Source organism: Martes martes (genome assembly GCF_963455335.1).
Source record: "Martes martes genome assembly, chromosome: 1".
Taxonomy (NCBI): domain Eukaryota; kingdom Metazoa; phylum Chordata; class Mammalia; order Carnivora; family Mustelidae; genus Martes; species Martes martes.
In genome coordinates, this window is record NC_137888.1 from 197,721,880 (window position 1) to 197,740,809 (window position 18,930).

The 18,930-nt window shown below is 59.7% G+C and overlaps 4 protein-coding genes across 9 annotated transcripts; all 4 read left to right on the forward strand.

The window, feature by feature from the left end:
• Positions 1-33: 33 nt before the first annotated feature.
• HYAL2 (hyaluronidase 2) lies at positions 34-4,979 on the forward strand. 3 transcript variants are annotated; one of them, XM_080800199.1, is made up of 4 exons: positions 34-126; positions 2,258-3,225; positions 3,739-3,828; positions 4,249-4,979. In XM_080800199.1, exons 2-4 carry the CDS (start codon positions 2,308-2,310, stop codon positions 4,657-4,659), a joined length of 1,419 nt encoding a protein of 472 aa, XP_080656325.1. In that variant the 5' UTR covers positions 34-126; positions 2,258-2,307; the 3' UTR covers positions 4,660-4,979. The 3 variants fall into 3 exon arrangements, with proteins under 3 accessions (XP_080656325.1, XP_080656324.1, XP_080656326.1); XM_080800198.1 differs by lacking the exon at positions 34-126 and adding an exon at positions 1,289-1,408; XM_080800200.1 differs by lacking the exon at positions 34-126 and adding an exon at positions 1,601-1,881.
• A 3,571-nt stretch (positions 4,980-8,550) lies between these two features.
• On the forward strand, positions 8,551-11,244 carry HYAL1 (hyaluronidase 1). 4 transcript variants are annotated; one of them, XM_080800228.1, is made up of 4 exons: positions 8,551-8,803; positions 9,297-10,220; positions 10,574-10,663; positions 10,856-11,244. In XM_080800228.1, exons 1-4 carry the CDS (start codon positions 8,783-8,785, stop codon positions 11,168-11,170), a joined length of 1,350 nt encoding a protein of 449 aa, XP_080656354.1. In that variant the 5' UTR covers positions 8,551-8,782; the 3' UTR covers positions 11,171-11,244. The 4 variants fall into 4 exon arrangements, with proteins under 4 accessions (XP_080656354.1, XP_080656355.1, XP_080656356.1 ...); XM_080800229.1 differs by having other exon boundaries at positions 8,688-8,829; XM_080800230.1 differs by having other exon boundaries at positions 8,688-8,829; positions 9,548-10,220.
• Positions 11,245-14,712: 3,468 nt separating this feature from the next.
• Positions 14,713-15,961, forward strand: NAA80 (N-alpha-acetyltransferase 80, NatH catalytic subunit; the record flags this gene model as incomplete). Its single annotated transcript, XM_080808458.1, is given in 2 exon segments — positions 14,713-14,935; positions 14,938-15,961. Coding segments are annotated over 2 exon segments (1,053 nt in total). The 3' UTR covers positions 15,768-15,961.
• Positions 15,962-16,684: 723 nt separating this feature from the next.
• Positions 16,685-18,910, forward strand: HYAL3 (hyaluronidase 3). The gene is made up of 3 exons (XM_080808470.1): positions 16,685-17,589; positions 17,988-18,077; positions 18,194-18,910. Exons 1-3 carry the CDS (start codon positions 16,702-16,704, stop codon positions 18,455-18,457), a joined length of 1,242 nt encoding a protein of 413 aa, XP_080664596.1. The 5' UTR covers positions 16,685-16,701; the 3' UTR covers positions 18,458-18,910.
• The last annotated feature ends 20 nt before the right edge of the window (positions 18,911-18,930 follow it).

An 18,930-nucleotide genomic window follows, 5' to 3' on the forward strand; every position in this document is an offset into this window, starting at 1 on the left:
GGGGTTTATCAAGTCGCCGGCGGGCTGCCCGGCGGGCAGCAGCTGGTGCGAGTAGCTTAGCTAGAGAGGCTCACCCAGGGAAGAAGGGAGGCCGCCGACCTACTGGGCCCACGGGCTCCCACACAGGTGAGCCTAATGCAGGCGACTGCTCTGCACCCCCTTAGATCCGCTCACAGGAGCTCTTTCTCCCTCCCCTCCCTGGCGCGCAGACGGGAAGGGCTGGTGATGCAGACCCGGGCCCTTTGGGGGGAGCTGAGCCCCGTAAGGGACAGAGGATCTAGGAAGACGCAGGGAGATCTTGGCCCGGTCCAGCTCCAAGGCTGCTCCCCAGCGGGAGGGGCTTGTGGGGCGAAAGGCCTCATGATATCGGGTGGAGGCGGGGGGAAGCCCCTCTAGCCAGGCTGGCTCTCTGCTGTTGGGCCGGGTACTTCTGGGGTAGCAGCCTCCTCAGGTTGAAATAAAGGCTGAGGGGTTCCTACAGGCCTCCAGAGAGCCTGGGCAGGAAGGAACGGGAGCCCAGGCATGGGCCTGTCCCTAATGCAGGTCGCGAGCTGGGGGCCCTATCCCCAGGGCCCGCTGGGCTTACGGGCCCCCAGCGGGGCCGGCCACGCTGCGACTCAAAGGTCGTGTTGCCAAGACAACCCACAGCCTCGGCCCAGCCCAGCAAGGGCTAAGAGGCTGGTGCTTGGCCCCCCTCCCCAAGTCTAGCAGGGGGCGGGGCTTCCCTTCAGGATGGAACGGGGGGAAGGGAGCCCTGATCGGTAGGGGACTGGTGTTGTTGTGCCGGGAGGCCCGAGTTCGGCACTGGTCACCGTCCCTCTTCCAAACTAATGGCCGCAGAGCTGGAAGCCACACTTGCGGGTACAGGGCCAGATCCTCTGCTGCCCCCAGCCAAGGCCCCGGGTCCCTCAGCACCACCTTATGGACGGGCGGAGGAACACCACCTTCTTTATTCCCTCCGCGACTCCAGTCCCTAACGCTGTCCCTTTAAGCGGCTGGTCGCGCGGCGGAGCGGGCGGACCGTACCACCGGCCGCGAGCTGGTGGGGGAGGATATCTTGGGTTGATTAGAGCTCGCGCCTCAGAATCCAGAAGAAAGCCCCATTCGGAGGAGCCTCACGGCCCCAGATGGGTGGCCACATTCCTCGGCGGAGGATCTGGGAACGTTGGAGGCCGAAACGCGGCACTGGCTGCGTGAAAGTCGGGAACACCTTCCCTCCCCGGCCTCAAGTCCTGTCCCGGGCCCACCTCCGCTCTGGATTCTTAAAGAGCCCGCGGGCCGGGGCTGGGGGGGCGGAGCAGCAGAGGCGCCGAGCCCGGGCCGCGCCTCGGCGAGCGGCTGGAGTGGGCCGGGCTGGGCCGGGGATGGCGGTGGTCATGGCGCGGGTCCCAGCAGCGCCCCGCGCGAGGTGAGGGCGAGCAGTGCAAACCTAGCGGCGTTTCCCCACAGGCTGAGTTCTGGACCCCCCGGGATGCGCGCAGCTGGACGGCCCAGAGCCCTCCCCCACCCGGCCCGGCTCAGGCCCCACGTGCGGGGCGGGGGCGGGGTCCCGCACAAAGGCCAGGCGAAGTGAGCTCCTCCCCGGACCCGCCAGGGGGGCGGGCGCGCGCGCGCGCATTCCCGGCGGCTGCGGAGGGAAGGGCCGGTCCGCTGGCGCCGCCGTGGGAGGTTCGCCGCCCCTTTGTCCCGGTGGGGGCCTCCACCAAGCTTGGGAGAGTGTCTGCGCTCGAGACAAAGTCCTGACAGCCCCGCTCTTCTGCCGGGCGGGTGCTACACAGATACCAGTTCCGCGGCTGTGTTCCAGCTTCCTGGTGGTTGCATGAGCTGTGCCCTGCCTTGTCCAAATGCTATCATTTCTCTGGATCGGGAATTCTTCACGGGGTACAGAGTGGGCCTCGGTTTCGGGGCTCTCTGAAACCTTGTGTTGGGTGGTATGCCGATATCTCTGTTTCTGAGCAGCGAGTCCATGGCTCAATCTGCCAGTTCTGAGTCACAGACCTACCTTGAGGTCTCTCCCCAGCCATAAGCCACCTGCTCCAGAAAAGAGCCCTATATTCCTGGCGGTGAATTCCCAGGGTGTCTTGCCTTCCCCTCACTGGCCTGTGGTCTCTCAGACCTGTAACACTCACCTAACAGGGTCTGAACAGCCTGGGAACCGTGCCCCAACACAGCCTGGCCTGTGGGAGTGGGAATGGGTTTGGGGTGGGCACCTCCAGGATTCTGTAGACTGACTTGCTCTCTCCCATCTTTCCCCCAGTTCCTGAGCTGGTGCCAGGCAGGTGACACCGTCTTCCTGCAGCCCCCAGCATGTGGGCAGGCCTGTGCCCTGCCGTCACACTGGCCCTGGTGTTGGTGGCATGGGCCACCCAGCTCAAGCCCACAGCGCCACCCATCTTCACCGGCCGGCCCTTCGTGGTAGCATGGGATGTGCCCACACAAGACTGTGGCCCTCGCCTCAAGGTGCCCCTGGACCTGAAGGCCTTTGATGTGCAGGCCTCACCTAACGAGGGTTTCGTGAACCAGAATATCACCATCTTCTACCATGACCGGCTGGGCCTGTATCCACGCTTCAGTTCCGTGGGACGGTCTGTGCACGGAGGTGTGCCACAGAATGGCAGCCTCTGGGCGCATCTGAAGATGCTGCAGGAGCATGTGGAGCACTACATCCGTACCCAGGAGCCCGCGGGCCTGGCAGTCATCGACTGGGAGGACTGGCGGCCCGTGTGGGTGCGCAACTGGCAGGACAAGGACATATACCGCCAGTCATCACGCCAGTTGGTGGCCATTCGCCACCCCGACTGGCCGGCAGAGCGCGTGGTCAAGCAGGCACAGTACGAGTTTGAGTTTGCCGCCCGGCAGTTCATGCTGGAGACGCTGCGCTTTGTCAAGGCCGTGAGACCACGGCACCTCTGGGGCTTCTACCTCTTCCCCGACTGTTACAACCACGACTACGTGCAGAACTGGGAAACCTATACGGGCCGCTGCCCTGACGTCGAGGTCTCCCGAAACGACCAGCTGGCCTGGCTGTGGGCGGAGAGCACAGCCCTCTTTCCCTCTGTCTACCTGGACGAGGCGCTCGCGTCCTCCACCCACGGCCGCAACTTCGTCAGCTTCCGGGTTCAGGAGGCCCTCCGCGTGGCTCACACCCACCACGCCAACCACGCACTCCCGGTCTACGTCTTCACGCGACCCACCTATAGCCGCAGGCTCACCGGGCTGAGCGAGGTATGTGCCTTCGGTGGCCCTGCCTTCCCCCGCCACCCCCAACCACTGTGGGGGCGGGGGTGGGATAGCAGGGGGCCTCCTGCCCTCCAGCTGACTAGCTGCTTTCCATCCCCTTCCGTCATTCTCTCTGTGACCTTGTGAAAGGGTGGCATCATTAGCTCCATTTTGCAGATGAGAAAATTCAGGTCGAGATGCTGAGAAATTTGCCCAAAGCTTCCCAGCACATCCAGGGCAGAGCAGGGACTGGGGACTAGGCACCCTGACTTTGGAGTTCATCCTGATAGATACATCCTAGATTTCAGTGGGCCATTGGCTTGGGAAATGGAAGCCAGAGTAGGAGTGCAAATGGCTTGCACATCTAATGAGAAAGGGAAACAGCCTCTGCCTGAGGGTGGGAAGGGGTACGGGGCTGAGGGGACCAGAAAGTCAGAACAGGGTGGGGGCCTGTCCAGCCTGTCTGGTCCTCACCCTGTGGTCTCAGTCTTCCCCAGTGACCATCCTCCTCCCACACAGATGGATCTCATCTCCACCATTGGTGAAAGTGCAGCCCTGGGCGCGGCCGGGGTCATCCTCTGGGGGGATGCAGGCTACACCACCAGCACGGTGAGTAAGACCCCCCCACCCCAGCCTACCAGAGCTGAGTCTGCGGGAGTGGGGGACAGGCAGAGAGTTGCAGCTTTTGGCTGCCTACCTCAGGGTGGGCAAAGCAACCTAGATGGGGCCCTTTGTCTGTCTCCCTCCCAAGGCATCTCTGGTCCCAACAAAGAAAGGGTCCCTCCCCTGTTTCCAGGAAAGGGGTCATGCTGTCCTGAACAGCCTCAGAGATCCACCCTTCCCCCTCACCCTACCCCCATGCCCTGGGCTCCTTTCTCAGTGGAAACGGGTGGTCAGGGCTGGAGCACACTGTACGTGAACAGATGTGTGTGCTGTTACAAGAATGTACAGGCACTGCAGGGTGAACACAGTTTCTATCCGGGCCTGTGGGTTGAGGCCGCTGACCTGATCCCTGGCCTCTGCCCCCAGGAGACCTGCCAGTACCTCAAGGATTACCTGACACGGCTGCTGGTCCCCTACGTAGTCAACGTGTCCTGGGCTGCCCAGTATTGCAGCTGGGCCCAGTGCCACGGCCACGGGCGCTGTGTACGCCGTGACCCCAGCGCCAGTACCTTCCTGCACCTCAGTGCCAGCAGCTTCCGCCTGGTGCCGAGCCACGTCCCGGGTGAGCCCCAGCTGCGGCCAGAGGGGGAGCTCAGCTGGGCTGATCTCAACTACCTGCAGACGCACTTTCGCTGCCAGTGCTACTTAGGCTGGGGTGGAGAGCAATGCCAGTGGGACCGTACACGGGCAACTGGGGGTGCCCGTGGGGCCAGGGCTGGGTCCCACCTCACCGGCTCGATGGCTATGGCAGCCCTGGCCCTGACCTGGACTTTATAGGGATCTCTCACCCAGCCACCGGGCAAGCTGGCCTCTGCCACAAGGGCTCTCCCGGGCACGTAGGAGCCTACAAGAGGTGGACAGACTGGAGCCCCGAGGGGGCAGATCCCTGGGGATGCCCGGCAGGGCGTCCATACCAGCTCTCACCCCCCTGTTCTAAGGGGGAGGGGCAATTCCCTGAGAGGCCCCTTCTATCCCTGCCAGAGAGGAAGAGGGGCACAGCTGGGCCAGAGAGGACCTGACCCTACTCTCCTGCCCTTGGATACTTTATTATTATTATTTTGGGGTCTCTTTTGTAAATTAAATACAAAACAACTGCTTCTGTGCTTAGACTGTGTGCACCTAGGCAGGACACGTGACAGAGATCCCAGCGTCCCTCAGGTTTGAGCGCAGTTCTGTCTCTGTGAGACCCTGTGCTGGGGACTTCCTGTCTGTCAAATGCACTCCGTGGAACCTGGAGGCCCAGAGCTGCCATTCTGCAGCTGCCTGCTGAGGCTGGGGCCACTGGGAACGGAGGGATTCACATTCCATCCCAACACCCAGGGTCTTGCTTTCTCCGTATTGATTGGAAAGTGGTTGGGCCCGGCCTTCTGTGAGGGACCAGGCTCATTGTGTTTTTGCTCCTTGCCCCTGTGTCCCAGCTGGCCCAGTGCCACTCACCTCGCCTTGCCCACCCAGGGAGAATGGGGAAGTGGATATTTGATCTTCCCTGGCTGGGCAGGCAGCCAGACTACCCCTCCTTGCTGTTCTCATAGGCAAGGGCGTCTCCTCCACTCCCTGCTCCCAAGGGCAGTGGACTCCAGCCCCACATACCTCTCCCCAGCTGGGTCACAGGTCTCCACTGGGGTTTGGGACCTGAATCCTAAAGTCTTGTCCCTGACCCACTGCAAAGATTTGTGTTGGGGCAAGAAGGAGACATCCTGAGTCTGGGAGCAGAGACCTCCTCAAAGGTCAGCCCCTTCCTGGCCCTGGGAGAATGTGGCTTGTCCCTAGGTTTCCCAGGGGAGAGAAGTAGCATCTGGAGTCATCAGACCAGCTCCGGCCTGCTTCATTCCCCTGCTTCTGAATGGGCTCTGCCCCTGTCTTCAGCCATCAGACCTGCACTTGGGGTCCCCTTGTCCGTGTCAGTGATGATGCAGGCCCTGCCCTAAGCAAACACTGGCTGTGGGAAGACAGACTCAAGAAACAGCCAAGTGGTGAAGGGGGGCAGCCCAGCCACAAAGACTCAAGGGAGGTATCCTCGAGAAAGTGCCTTCTACAGTGAGTTTTAAAAGGGGAAGGGGAAGCTTGAGACAAAATGCAGGCAAAGGCTGGAGGAAGTCGGAACACAGCTGGGACTGAACACAGCCTGGCTCAGGCTCAGCCTCAGTCCTGGGCTGCGGCGTGGCCAGGGTGTTAACTGCAGGAAGGGCAGGAAGGGCCGCCTTCGAGCACCACCACACCTGACTTTGCCTGACGGCGGTGACCATCTCACCTGTTCAGCAAACAGCATACACACGTACCTGGGCTGGGCTGGGCTGGGCTGAGCTGAGCTGGGCTGGGCTGGGCTGCATCCGTGAGCAACACCAGCAAAGGGCCCTGTCCTCCTGGGGATGCACACCAGATGCAGAGGCCAAGTCAGAGGCAGTCAGTGGAGCAGAGCCCGGAGCAGCAAGCCCCACCACGCTGATGTCAGCTCAGGTTGTAAAGTGATCCTTGTCCCTCTGGCTGACAACAGTCGAGCGACAGCAGAGAATGGAGGGAAGGGGGCTAAGCAGTAGCATGGGGAAGGCAACATCAGTTCATGCGGTGGGGGGAGGAGGCTGAGGCGGAAGGATGCCCAGCTCTCATGGCCATGGTGGGGAGAAGTCTGCTGGACAGAAGATGAAGGTTTTGGTCTATAAGGTCATGAGATGATGGAGCCAGCAAAAAGAGGGCAAGGAAGAAGCTGTGACTTACTGCCCTCACACCTCTGACTTCCCCTACCTAGCTGTGACCCTCAAAGACACCAGTGAGCTACCCCACCCACATCTGTAACACCCAGCATCCGTGGCCTTCCCCACCTAGCCAGGACTGCATAGCCAGCAAAGCTGTGGTTTCCCTACATGTGTGACTTTACATGCCTGTTACCTCCCCCAAACACCTGTGACCTGTACCCATCTGTCTGGGACCCCTCCAGGCAAACCTGTGATCACCTCACATCCCTTTCCAGGAGGACCTGGACAACAGCCTTGTGGAAGGTGCAGCTCGGGGACAGCTACAGCTGTGGGTGGGTCGGGGTAAAGCAGAGTAAGGTGGCTCAGACCTGGGGTGTGCACGCCACCAGAGAGCAGGCAGGGCTGGACCACGAAGCCAGAGGGACCCCAGACACACGGCACTTGGGCCAGTCCGGCCAGCAGAGCGCAGCAGGGGTAGTTCTGTCGGCAGGGCTCTAGGGGGAGCATCTGGGGAGCATCTTCCTGCCGTTCCACCATTGGAGCGTCTCCCTTGGACCTAGGCTGCTGGAGGATGCTGGCCTGACGGCTGGCTGGGTTGTGCCAATCGTGGCACTAGGTTTCGGGGGGCATCTGAAGGTACTGTAAACCCTCAGGGAGAGGGAGTCGGGGCTGTCTTGATGCTCTCCTGTCCCCTCAAGAGTTGCGCCAGGCTCTCTGAGCCTAATGATCATCACTCTGTGGCCCTGATTCCTGAATAAAACAGCAGCCACCACCTCTGTGGTGAGATCCTGTGCTGGGGTCCTCCTCTGGTGCTGTCAACTTCTCCATCGTAGCCTGGGGGATGGAGTGCAGATGGTAGCCGGCTATCACTGACTCACTGGCCACTGTGCTGGGGGGGGGGGGGCGGGTATCCCTAGCTCAGGCTCAGACTGGGCCCTAGACTCAGGCAGCACTCTCACCCAGACCAGGTCCATAAGCCTTCCCTCACCACACCCTGGCAGGCGTGCGTGGGCCTGGGCCTGGGCTTGTGCACCTAGCAAGTCTCAGTAATCAGTTTCTGAATCAGCAAACAAGTGAAATCACAAAGGAATGAACAAGCATGTGGTCACTGACACACCCAGGCTCACCCAAACACGGGGTCTCAGTCACGAGACCGCGGACTCTCACACCCAGTTCAGGCACTGGGTCCGCACTTGCACACGGGCACACTACTGGGCCTTGCGCAGAGGCCCGGGCCGTAGCTGACCAGGGCTTCACAAAGACACATTTGCTATCGGCCCCGACGTCATAGACAGTGCCTTTCAGACTTGTCCCGAAAGCAGAGGGGAGCTAGCCACCCCCCACCCAGGGCAAGTGGGTGTAGGACCTGGGGCTGCAATACTTCCAGGGCCCAAGAAATGTCTTCACTTTTTTAAGAAGAGGAAAATATATACTCATAATGAACATATAATAATGACTTCAGTCTGGATGGTACCTGTCTTTGTACCAGCACAGTTTAAAATGCATTTTTTAATGTTTTTTTTTTAAAGATTTTATTTATTTATTTGACAGACAGATCACAAGTAGGCTGAGAGGCAGGCAGAGAGAGAGGAAGGGAAGCAGGCTCCCCGCTGAGCAGAGAGCCTGGTGCTGGGCTCCATCCCAGGACCCCAGGATCATGACCTGAGCTGAAGGCAGAGGCCCCAACCCACTGAGCCACCCAGGTGCCCCTCATTTTTTAATGTTTTGAGGAAGGGGCCCACAAAGGCAAAAATGCCCAAGGCCCACAGATGGCATAAGGCAGCCATGCAGCAAAGTGTGCTCCCTCAGGATACAGTACCGAGACACCCAGACTCTGCTACCACACACAGACCTGCCCAGCAGGGTCTGCCACCCAAGCTTCCACCCCCACCCCAATCCAAAGAAAGCCACAAAGTTGGCCTGGTGTTGACCTTGTGGGCGGGGCTGCTTCCGGCCCAGCCCCACCTCCCACCAAGGCACTCTGTTAGGGGCGTCAAGGCAGCTCTCTGCGGGGCTCAGCCTTCCAACCCACAGCCTGCCCCTCAGCCCGCCTCCAGACTGGGTGGGGTGACCCCCCCCCCCTACAAAAGCTCAGAGTTTCCAGCAGCAGCTTCCTCTGAGTCTTGTGCAGCTGGGGCCAGAGTTGAGGAACAGAATCTTGCTGAGCCCTGCCTAGGCCCTCCCGCTGGGGTCAGGAAATTTGGAGGATGAGGCCCTTCAGCCCTGAGGTCAGCAGGGACAAGTGGGCAGACTGGTGGGTATACAGGAGGGTTGGGCTGACCTGTCCTTGGTTGCTGAGCTTCTCTTCTTCCAATGGCTGGCCAGGATTCCTAGGGGAAGAGACAGGAAAGGATCCCCCCCATCAGTCAGGTCAGCCTGGGGGCTGAGGGCCTGGCTCTCAGCCGCTCTTCTCAAAACAGAAGTCATGGCTTCTGTGGCTCTTGGGGAAGGGGATTGGTTAGCGTAGGCCAAGGCAAAGCCTATGGGAGACAAGAAGGCAGAGGCCCCACCCTCAAGGCAACTCTGTGTGCCCTCCAGTGGCAGCGCTCCCCCCCTGCACGCCTTTCCTTTGCCCTCTGACCTCCCTGAGCCCTGAGCCAAGGTCAATGTTTACCCAAAGTGGAGCAGGGATGGATAAATAAGCAAGGGGCTTGGCCTGTCTTCTCTAAGCAGGGGTAAGAGAGTTCAGAATCTGCTCTCAGCTTTGCCTTCCCCGGCCAGGTTTCCCTAGACCCATCCTCTGCCATGGCAGTCCACCTGCTTCCCACCTACGCCCTCTTCCTGAGCTTGCTCAGCACGGCTCAAGGCTCCAGGAGCCCCATGGTACCCAACCAGCCCTTCACCACCATCTGGAACGCAAACACGCAATGGTGCCTGGAGAAGTATGGCGTGGACGTGGATGTCAGTGTCTTCGATGTGGTGGCCAACCCGGGGCAGACCTTCCGCGGCCCTGACATGACCATTTTCTACAGCTACCAGCTGGGCACCTACCCCTACTACACGTCTTCCGGGGAGCCTGTGTTTGGTGGCCTGCCCCAGAATGCCAGCCTTGAGACCCACCTGACCCGCTCCTTCCAGGACATCCTGGCTGCCATCCCTGCGTCCGACTTCTCAGGGCTGGCGGTCATCGACTGGGAGGCCTGGCGCCCACGCTGGGCCTTCAACTGGGACACCAAGGACATTTACCGGCAGCGCTCCCGGGCGCTGGTCCAGGAGCAGCACCCCGACTGGCCAGCTCCTGAGGTGGAGGCAGCAGCGCGGAACCAGTTCCAGGAGGCTGCGCGAGCCTGGATGGCAGGCACCCTCAGGCTAGGGCAAGCACTGAGGCCTCGTGGCCTCTGGGGTTTCTATGGCTTCCCTGACTGCTATAACTATGACTTTCTAAGCCCCAACTATACTGGCCAGTGCCCACCGGGGGTCAGTGCCCAGAATGACCAGCTGGGGTGGCTGTGGGGCCAGAGCCGTGCCCTCTATCCCAGCATCTACATGCCCGCAGAGCTGGAGGGTACGGGGAAGGGACAGATGTATGTGCGGCATCGCGTAGGTGAGGCATTCCGTATGGCTATGGGTGTTGGGGACCCCAGTCTGCCAGTGCTGCCCTATGCTCAGATCTTCTATGACTGGACGAATCGCTTTCTGCCCCTGGTGAGTCTCCTATGACCCCACCCACCTTGTAGCCTACCTTGTCAGGCATTAGATCCAGTAAGGGAGGCCACACAGCCTTGGGGCACTTTTGTCCATTATGCTCCATTCCTTGAGTTCCTACTGGGTGCCAAGCTCTGTGCTCAGCAATGTTTCGGCCTTCATCACAAAGATGGAGTGCCTGCTGCATGGCACTCACAGGCTACAGTGACGGGCTTGCCTCTTGCCACGGGAGACCAGGGTGGCCCCCGGTGGGGGTTATGAGTTATTTGTCCCATCCAGTGGTGTTACAGCAATCTGATGTGGGGGGTGGGGAGGAGGAAAGCGTCTCAGAACTGTGCTGTCCCTTTCCCCAGGATGAGCTGGAGCACAGCCTGGGGGAAAGTGCAGCCCAGGGAGCAGCAGGAGTGGTGCTCTGGGTGAGCTGGGAGAACACAAAAACCAAGGTAAGCTCAGTGAGCCCAGGATGGGGGGTTAGGGTGGGGGCAGGGGTGGAGCTGCCAGGCTGATTGGGAAGACCCTGGCCTGCCCTTTCTATCCCTGCAGTCCTGGCTGGGCCAGCAGGCTGGGGGCCTCAATGCTCTTGGTAGGCCCATGCACTATCGTTGTGTGTCCCTGATGCTCCTCCTCCCACTCAGGAATCCTGCCAGGCCATCAAGGAGTACATGGACACCACGCTGGGGCCCTTCATCCTCAACGTGACCAGTGGGGCTATTCTGTGCAGTCAAGCCCTGTGCTCAGGCCATGGCCGCTGTGCCCGGCGCCCCAGCCACCCTGAGGCCCTCCTCATCCTCAACCCCACCAGTTTCTCCATCCAGCTCGCTCATGGTGGCCGGCCCCTGACCCTACAAGGTGCCCTCTCACTTGAGGATCAGGTGCGGATGGCTGTGGAGTTCCAATGTCGCTGCTACCGTGGCTGGAAGGGAGCACGGTGTGAGCAGCAGGGCACGTAGTGACTGGTCATACACCAGGATACACACATGGAGCCCCCTGTTTACCTTAAAAATAAATTAGTTATTTTACCAGCAAAAATGGGTTCATTTGGGAACAGGAAAGAAGTGCCATTTGGGACATGCGACCTGTTGCAAAACCATGGGCAAGTCTGGAAAACAAAGAGGAGGAATGCTGTTTTATAGAGGAAAGGGGGTAGTTGGAAGGGCCTGTTAAAAACAGAAAATCCATTGGAGTAAACTGGGAGTTTGAAGGGGAGTGGCGATGGCTTTTCATTGAGTTATGAGGCTCTTGTTGGCTGGGCTGTTGTCAGGTGATGAGAAAACCTTTCCTCCCATTGCAGGAGTAAAGTAGGCTCCTTCCTGTTGGGTCTGCAAAGGGCTGCAATGAGTGATATGTCTGAGTTCCCCCTTCTAGCCTCTCGACTCCACTTTATTTTTAATTAACTTATTTGGCAGAAGGAGAGAAAGAGCAAGCACACGAGCAAGGAGAGCAGCAAAGGGAGAGGGAGAAGCAGGGTCCCTGCTGAGCAAGGAGCCCAGTTCAGGACTCGATCCCAGGACTCTGGGATCATGACCTGAGCTGAAGGCAGACACTTAACTGACTGAGCCACCCAGGCGTCCCTCGACTCCATTTTAAATGAGGTTTTCTTTATTTGATTTCACAGCCTAATGCAGCCTGAGCCTGACCACAGCTTTCTGAAGTACAAGCTGTCACACAAGTCATGGTCACAGTCAGGAGTACTCTCAGCGACCAGCAACACCACATGCCTGCACCTGCACACATGTTTACAGGCCAGGATAGCTGAAGGGGTTAGAGCCTCCAGCACCCACCCAGCAGGGTCATAAACATCTCCAGAGACACTGAGCCCAGTCTTTAAGCTGTAGCAATCAAGACAACTGACATTCACTGGGGACCTACTCCTCCCCAAGTCCTGTGTTAAGCATTTTAAGTGGACTCATTCAATCCTAACATGACGTTGTGAGGAAACAGGCACACACTGAAAGGGTAAGCACTTTGCCCAAGGCTGCACAGCCAGAAAAATAGAGAAGCTTAGGTGGAACCCAGGTTGTCTAGCCATAGAGGTAAAGCCCTTTGGCTTCTCCTGTGTGTTGACAGTAACCAGCCCTGCACGCAACCTGAACCTGCTCACAGGTACCAGCCTCGCAAATAAAGCAGACATGACTCTTGCTTCAAGAGCTATTAAGTGCTAAAACGTACACGCGCTGGGATGCAGAGAGCACAGGAAAGGCTCGTCTCTCTCACTCTGTCCTGATGTCTGCCCAAGGATGGCTGCTTCCGAGGATGGGACCCAAATTTCAGGAGGAAGCTCCGTTTCCACACAGGACCCTTTTACCCCGGGAGGCCAACGGGGTCCGAGACCCGCCTGAGCCTAGGGTGGGGCAAGACGAGGCGAGGAGGAAGTAGAGCCAGGTGGAGGAGGGGCCCGCACCAGGCCAAGGCTTTGGCGAGATGGGTCTGGGTAAGGCCTCGGCCAAAAGGAATCCGGGAGGACCTAAGCAGTGCCCAGGAGGCAGAGACTTGGTCTACATTGGGCGGGGCACGTCGAGGAGGAGGTGGAGTCTGCGCTGGGTCACGGCAGGCTGCGCATGGAGCCGGGAGCTGTGGATTGGCGACTGCAGGAGAGACAGAGGCGGAGCCAGGGCAAAGACCCGACCTGCATCGGCTCCGTGTTGTGACGCGCAGAGCCGGGGGCGGAGCCTAAGCGGTGACGCGCGGAGGCGGGGTGGGGTCTGGCGGCCTAGGGCAAGTCCGGACCAGGTGGGGCGCTGCGGGCCGCGACGGCTGCAGTGCGTCCGCCGCACCACTAGGGGCCAGCGCGGGCGGTCGGAAGAGTCCAAAACACAGAACGAGAAACCGGCCAGCGCGGAGCGAGGACGCGGAGCATCCCAGATCTTGCCTCCGACATGTCAGTACCTCCCTCTTCCCACGCGCAGCGTGTTCGTCCTCAGTGTCTCCCGTCCGCCCCACACGTGCGGTCCTCAAGTGGCTATGCCGCCCCGCACGCCTTCCCTGCGTCTGTCGTTCCCTCCCAGAGCATGCCGAGCCACACCCACCCAGAGTCCAGCTCCCGAAGCAACCCACCCCCCCCAAAAGCGCCACGGCTTGTCACCCACTAGGAGGGAGGGGGAAACAGCCACAGGACAGCCTTGCCGCCTCTCCCTGAGACTACAGGAGCCCCGCCCACAGTAGGTGGGGTCGGCACTGAAAGGGTTAAGCCCGCGGGGACGTCTGGGGTTCCAAGCCTGCGGGCGGGTCCTGGGGCTTCCTCCCTCTAGGTCCGGGGCTGCGGCTGCTGAGGAGGTAGCTGATGCAGGTGAGGGGCTTATAGCCCTCTGAGTGGGATATAGTGTGTGGGCGTGGGGGCTCCGACCTGGGCATGACCAGTGTGGAATTGGCCTCAAGCTCAGGGGACCTTCTTGGGAAGGTGGGGAAGGGGAGCCAGGACGTCCTCTCTGGAGCAGGTGAGTAAAAGCGTGCGGCCCAGCGGATACCCCACCGCCAGAAATCCCACCCCCAGCATAGACCCTCCTGGCAGCAGGGCCTGGGGTCGGATGGGCAAACAATGGGATTTAGGCAAACAATGGGATTTAGGCGCTGGAGGCCTGAGCCCCCAACCTGGTGGCCGTTGGACACCCTTGTGGATTTAGGAAGGAAGCTGTGGTCGTTATCTAGGGCGACTATGAAACTCAGGCCAGAGGGGAACCAAGCCTGCAAGAGCCACATTGCTGTGGGACTGTGAGCCAGGCCCCTTGCCAGTGTTGTTGGGGCCCCATCTGAAGGGACACTTGCGTCTTTGCCCAAGCAAAGTGTCCTGAGCTGCACAATGTCGGGGAGGGGGCAGTGGACTCTGTGCTGCAGGCAGGGAAGGCAATTCAGGGAAGGAAACCCGATCCTAATGGGTGGGTGAGTCGTGCCCCAGGATTGCTCAGGTGGCCGGCATGGCCCAAGCAGCCAAAAAGGCTGGGACCAAGAATGTAGGGAAAAGGAAGGGACAGAGAGCTCCTGGGTTAGCTGTGTTTCCTCCAAAGAGAATTCTGAATGGGCTAAAGTAGGGGGTCTTGGTGTCTGGTTTGCATGTGCTGTCTGATGGCCAGCCAGCCATGGTGGTAGGACTAATCCACTGTCCTGTGGAGGACAAAGTTGTAGCCACAACAGGCTGGGGCCAGGACTTTTGGGTTCTGCCCCAGCCTTAGCCTTTGGCCTCCCTCCAGTGTGGGCAGGACACGCTGGATCTGTTTCCTCTGCTGTCCACCTGAGTCAGGTATAGGGGATGGTCTCCAGGTCACCTGTGTCATCAGGTGAGTATAGGGACAAGGTAGTTTAGTAGTTGCAGGATGCTTGGGTTCCCTAGCACTCTGTCAGCCCCTCCCTGCCCCAACCCTGTCCTCCCTCTTGGTGCAGCTTAACGTGGCTGTTGTCCATAAGAGGAGCACCCTTGTGGTCCAAGGAAATACCACTGTCTGGAGACCGTGCTCTTAATCCCTAGCCTTCCACTGAGCCACCTGCAACCCAGCAGGGTATGACCTTGGCTCCCAGCCTGACTCAGCTGAGCCTAGATCTTACATGTAGGCCAGAGCTCACTCTGAGCCCTGGTCCCCTGAAGCTGACCCCTACGCTAGACTGTGCACACCAGATAGAGCTGATCTTGAGTACCAGCCCAGCCGAGCTGACTCTGGATCCTGCATGGCAGCCAGAGTTGACCCTGAGATCCAACCTGGCCACGCTGACTGAGGATCCTGCACACCAGAGCTGACCCTGAGCCCCAGGCTAGCTGAGCTGACCCCGGGTTCTGCATGCCATCCAGAGATGACCCTCAGTCCTGGCTCCACTGAGCTGACCCTGGATCCCGCACACCAGCCAGAGGAGACCCCAGCTCCCAACCTGGCTGAACTGACCCTGGAACCCGTGCACTGCCGACCTGAGCTCCTGGATGCCTGTGCTGACCTCATCAATGAGCAGTGGCCCCGAAGCCGTGCCTCCCGCCTGCACTCCCTGGGCCAGTCCTCAGATGCCTTCCCCCTCTGCCTGATGCTGCTGAGCCCCCGCCCCACACCCGAGGCACTCCCCATTGTGGTGGGTCATGCCCGCTTATCACGGGTGCTGGACCGGCCCCAGAGCCTCCTGGTGGAGACAGTGGTGGTGGCCCGGGCTCTGAGGGGCCGTGGCTTTGGCCGCCGTCTTATGGAGGGCCTGGAGGTTTTTGCTCAGGCCCGGGGCTTCCGCCGGCTGCACCTCACCACCCACGACCAGCTGCAGTTCTATGCCCACCTGGGCTACCAGCTGGGTGAGCCTGTGCAGGGCCTGGTCTTTACCAGCCGACGGCTGCCTACCACCCTGCTCAAGGCCTTCCCCAGAGCACCCCCTTCCCGGCCGCCCTGCAAGCCTCCTAGTCTAACTGCCCAGACTGCCCCAAGAGCCCCCAAGGGGCTGGCACTGCCACCACCCCCTCCCCTGCCTGAGCCCTTGACCACCTCACCCCCACCTCCTGCAGGGCCCCCTCCACAAAGCCTGCTGGAGACGCAGTACCAAGACCTGAGAGGATGCCCCATATTCTGGATGGAAAAGGACATCTGAGGGCTACCCACGGCAAGGCACTGTCCTTCAGGGTCGATGGACTGCTTAGGACAGTACCAGCCTCAGCCCATTGGCCATAGCTCAGTCCCTAGAACCTGGAAGCTGCTTGTTTCCCGAGCACCAGCGGGGCTGGAAGAGGCTCCACAGCTGGGGCTCAGAGCTGTCAGTGTGGCTGAATAAAGGCTTCTGATGGGTGCGGCTGTGACCGTGTATTTGTTGACCCACCCCCACCTCCCATCCTTATCTTAAATCGCTGTCTCTGTAAGATCCTTGGGATCTTGGCCCTGGGCCCTGGATGAAAGGAAGCCTAACCTTTGCCCCTCCCACTCTGCCAGGCCACTGTGACAAGGTTTCTGTTCCCTTCCACGTTCACTCATCACCATTCACTGAGCACCTACTGTGTGTCACGCCCTAGACTGGGCCCGGGCAATGGGGAACTAGACAGATAGGGCCTTGATCCTGCTACAGGAATACAGTGGCAGGATCTATGTTGGGACATTGGGAACCTAAATACCCTCAATCCATTTGGAAATCTGGGGGAGGTAATGTCACAGCAGAGATCTGCGTGCTAAGTAGGAATCAAGCCAGGCAAGGGGGAGGGTGTTACATGTTCCTGGGGCAGGGAACAAGATGGACAGAGGACAGAAGGGGACTGGTGAGAACTGTGAGCGGGCAAGGTGTCAGAGGGCACAGTGGTCCCATGACAAAGGGAGAGCATGGGAGGGGAGCTTCCCAGGCCGATGCATGGCGTGGCTGGTTTGAGGGGGCTAGAGGACTACAGGGGGGCCATGTTTTCCCCATCTCCTCATCCTTGTGGGGAGTAGGTGGGGGAGTGTTCCTAGCTTTCCAGGCTGTGTGAAAGGTATGGCCATGGACTCCAACTCTAAGCTCACAGCTCCTCTTTCCTGCAGGTTTCCATCCCTGGGGCACGATCATGCTGCTGGGCCTGGCCCTAGTGCTTGGAGTGGCCCTGTGCCTAGGGTTTGGCCAACCCCTGGTGTGGGCTCCTGAACGCCCCTTCTCTGTGCTGTGGAACATACCCTCAGCACACTGTAAGACTCGCTTCGGCGTGCACCTGCCACTAGAGGCCCTGGGCATCACAGCCAACCATGGCCAGCGTTTTCATGGCCAGAACATCACCATCTTCTACAAGAACCAGCTTGGCCTCTATCCCTACCTTGGGCCCGGGGGCACAGCTCACAATGGGGGCATCCCCCAGGTTGTCCCTCTTGACCGCCACCTGGCACGGGCTGCCTACCAGATCCATCGCAGCCTAGGACGTGGCTTCGCTGGCCTGGCAGTGCTAGACTGGGAGGAATGGAGCCCACTCTGGGCTGGAAACTGGGGCCACCGCCGAGCCTATCAGGCAGCCTCGTGGGCTTGGGCACAGCGGGTATTCCCTGACCTGAGCCCCCAGGAGCAGCTCCATGAGGCCCGTGCTGGCTTTGAGCAGGCAGCCCGTGCCCTGATGGAGGACACACTGCGGCTGGGCCAAGCCCTGCAACCCCATGGGCTCTGGGGATTCTATCGCTTCCCAGCCTGTAGCAACGGCTGGCATGGTATCGCTTCCAATTACACGGGACACTGCCACCCAGCTGCTCTCGCCCGCAACACCCAACTTCATTGGCTCTGGGCTGCCTCCAGTGCCCTCTTCCCTAGCATCTACCTCCCACCCAGGCTGCCACCCATCTACCACCAGGCATTTGTCCGAAACCGCCTGGAGGAGGCCTTCCGTGTGGCCTCTGTTGGGCACCCACATCCTCTGCCTGTTCTGGCCTATGCCCGCCTCACACACCGGAACTCTGGGAGGTTCCTGTCTCAGGTGAGTAAAAGTTGAGATCTAGGGGTCTGAGTGGGGAGGCAAGGCCCTGTCCTAGGAATGACTGAAGAGAAGACCTTGCCCCAGGGGAATTTGATGGGGAGGCTCGGATCTAGTTCTTCCTGGGAGGTCCTATCCTGGAGCATCTGAAAAGGAAGTTTGGCTCTGCCTTGTAATATCTTGAGGGGGAAGGCAAGCCCAGCCTTTGCAGCCCTCGTCTGAGGAGAGACATCTTCTGAGTGGAGGACCTGAGAAGCCACTTAGAGGCTCAGTGCCAAGGAATCTTACTCTAGATGTGAAATCAGATCATGGCGATGAGCCAGAAAAGTTTCTCAAAGGTGGAAGTAGGCCCAGTTGGATCCGGCCAGCTCAGCCCTGGCTTAGCTGTTCTTTGCCTCCAGGATGACCTTGTGCAGACCATTGGTGTGAGCGCAGCACTCGGGGCAGCCGGCGTGGTGCTCTGGGGGGACCTGAGCTTCTCCAGCTCTGAGGTGAACATTGCCCCTCCAACCTGCCATGCAGCCCATGCTAGAGTCCCAGGGTTGGGGAAAAGACCATGTCAGAGCCACGGAGCAGGAGCACTGATACATCCTTCCCCTCTCTTCAGGAGGAGTGCTGGCATCTCCATGACTACCTAGTGGGCACCCTGGGCCCCTATGTAATCAACGTGACCAGGGCAGCCATAGCCTGCAGTCACCAGCGGTGCCATAGCCACGGGCGCTGTGCCTGGCAAGATGGAGGACAGCTGGAAGCCTTTCTGCACCTGCAGCCAGATGGCAGCCCTGGACCCTGGGAGTCCTTTGGCTGCCGTTGTTACCCGGGCTGGGCTGGCCCTACCTGCCAGCAGCCCAGGCCTGAAGCAGCAGCATAAAGCCAGAAGTTACCTGCTCCTGTGTCTCTGGTCCCTGCTGCCATATGTCTCTTGTCCCTGTCCCACACTTGTTCTATTCACTTTATACTCAGTCCTCCCATACACACCCCCCACTTCCCATGGGACCCCTGGGAAGTGGAAGGGGCCAGAAAAAATGGTTTACACCATTTTACCTTATTATTATTATTTTGCTTGCACCATTTCAAAACCAAAGGTCCTCTGAGATCACTGGATCCCTTCTGATAAGAAAGCAGCCCAAGGGAGAGTCAGCGTTTCAGATGGTTAGGGTTGCCAGCCCAGAGCTCTGTTCCAACTCCTCACCAAGTCCATGGAAAGGTCATAGGAGACCCGTTCAGGGACAGGTAGGCTCCAAGATCTCGGCTAAGGTCTGTAAGTGCTAAGCTGTTGTCTTTCCTCTGCTTCATCATAAAGTCACTTTTTCTTTCACTGCCTAAGGTTTGACTGTTTACTCG

Bases quoted from the DNA above. Each gene is read 5' to 3' on its own strand.
- HYAL2 (XM_080800199.1), top strand. From the start codon at position 2,308: ATGTGGGCAGGCCTGTGCCCTGCCGTCACACTGGCCCTGGTGTTGGTG. The intron at 3,226-3,738 runs GTATGTGCCTTC...CCTCCCACACAG, and splicing joins GGCTCACCGGGCTGAGCGAG to ATGGATCTCATCTCCACCAT. The intron at 3,829-4,248 runs GTGAGTAAGACC...CTCTGCCCCCAG, and splicing joins CAGGCTACACCACCAGCACG to GAGACCTGCCAGTACCTCAA.
- HYAL3 (XM_080808470.1), top strand. From the start codon at position 16,702: ATGCTGCTGGGCCTGGCCCTAGTGCTTGGAGTGGCCCTGTGCCTAGGG. The intron at 17,590-17,987 runs GTGAGTAAAAGT...CTTTGCCTCCAG, and splicing joins CTGGGAGGTTCCTGTCTCAG to GATGACCTTGTGCAGACCAT. The intron at 18,078-18,193 runs GTGAACATTGCC...CCCTCTCTTCAG, and splicing joins TGAGCTTCTCCAGCTCTGAG to GAGGAGTGCTGGCATCTCCA.
- HYAL1 (XM_080800228.1), top strand. From the start codon at position 8,783: ATGAGGCCCTTCAGCCCTGAG. The intron at 8,804-9,296 runs GTCAGCAGGGAC...TTCCCCGGCCAG, and splicing joins TGAGGCCCTTCAGCCCTGAG to GTTTCCCTAGACCCATCCTC. The intron at 10,221-10,573 runs GTGAGTCTCCTA...CCCTTTCCCCAG, and splicing joins CGAATCGCTTTCTGCCCCTG to GATGAGCTGGAGCACAGCCT.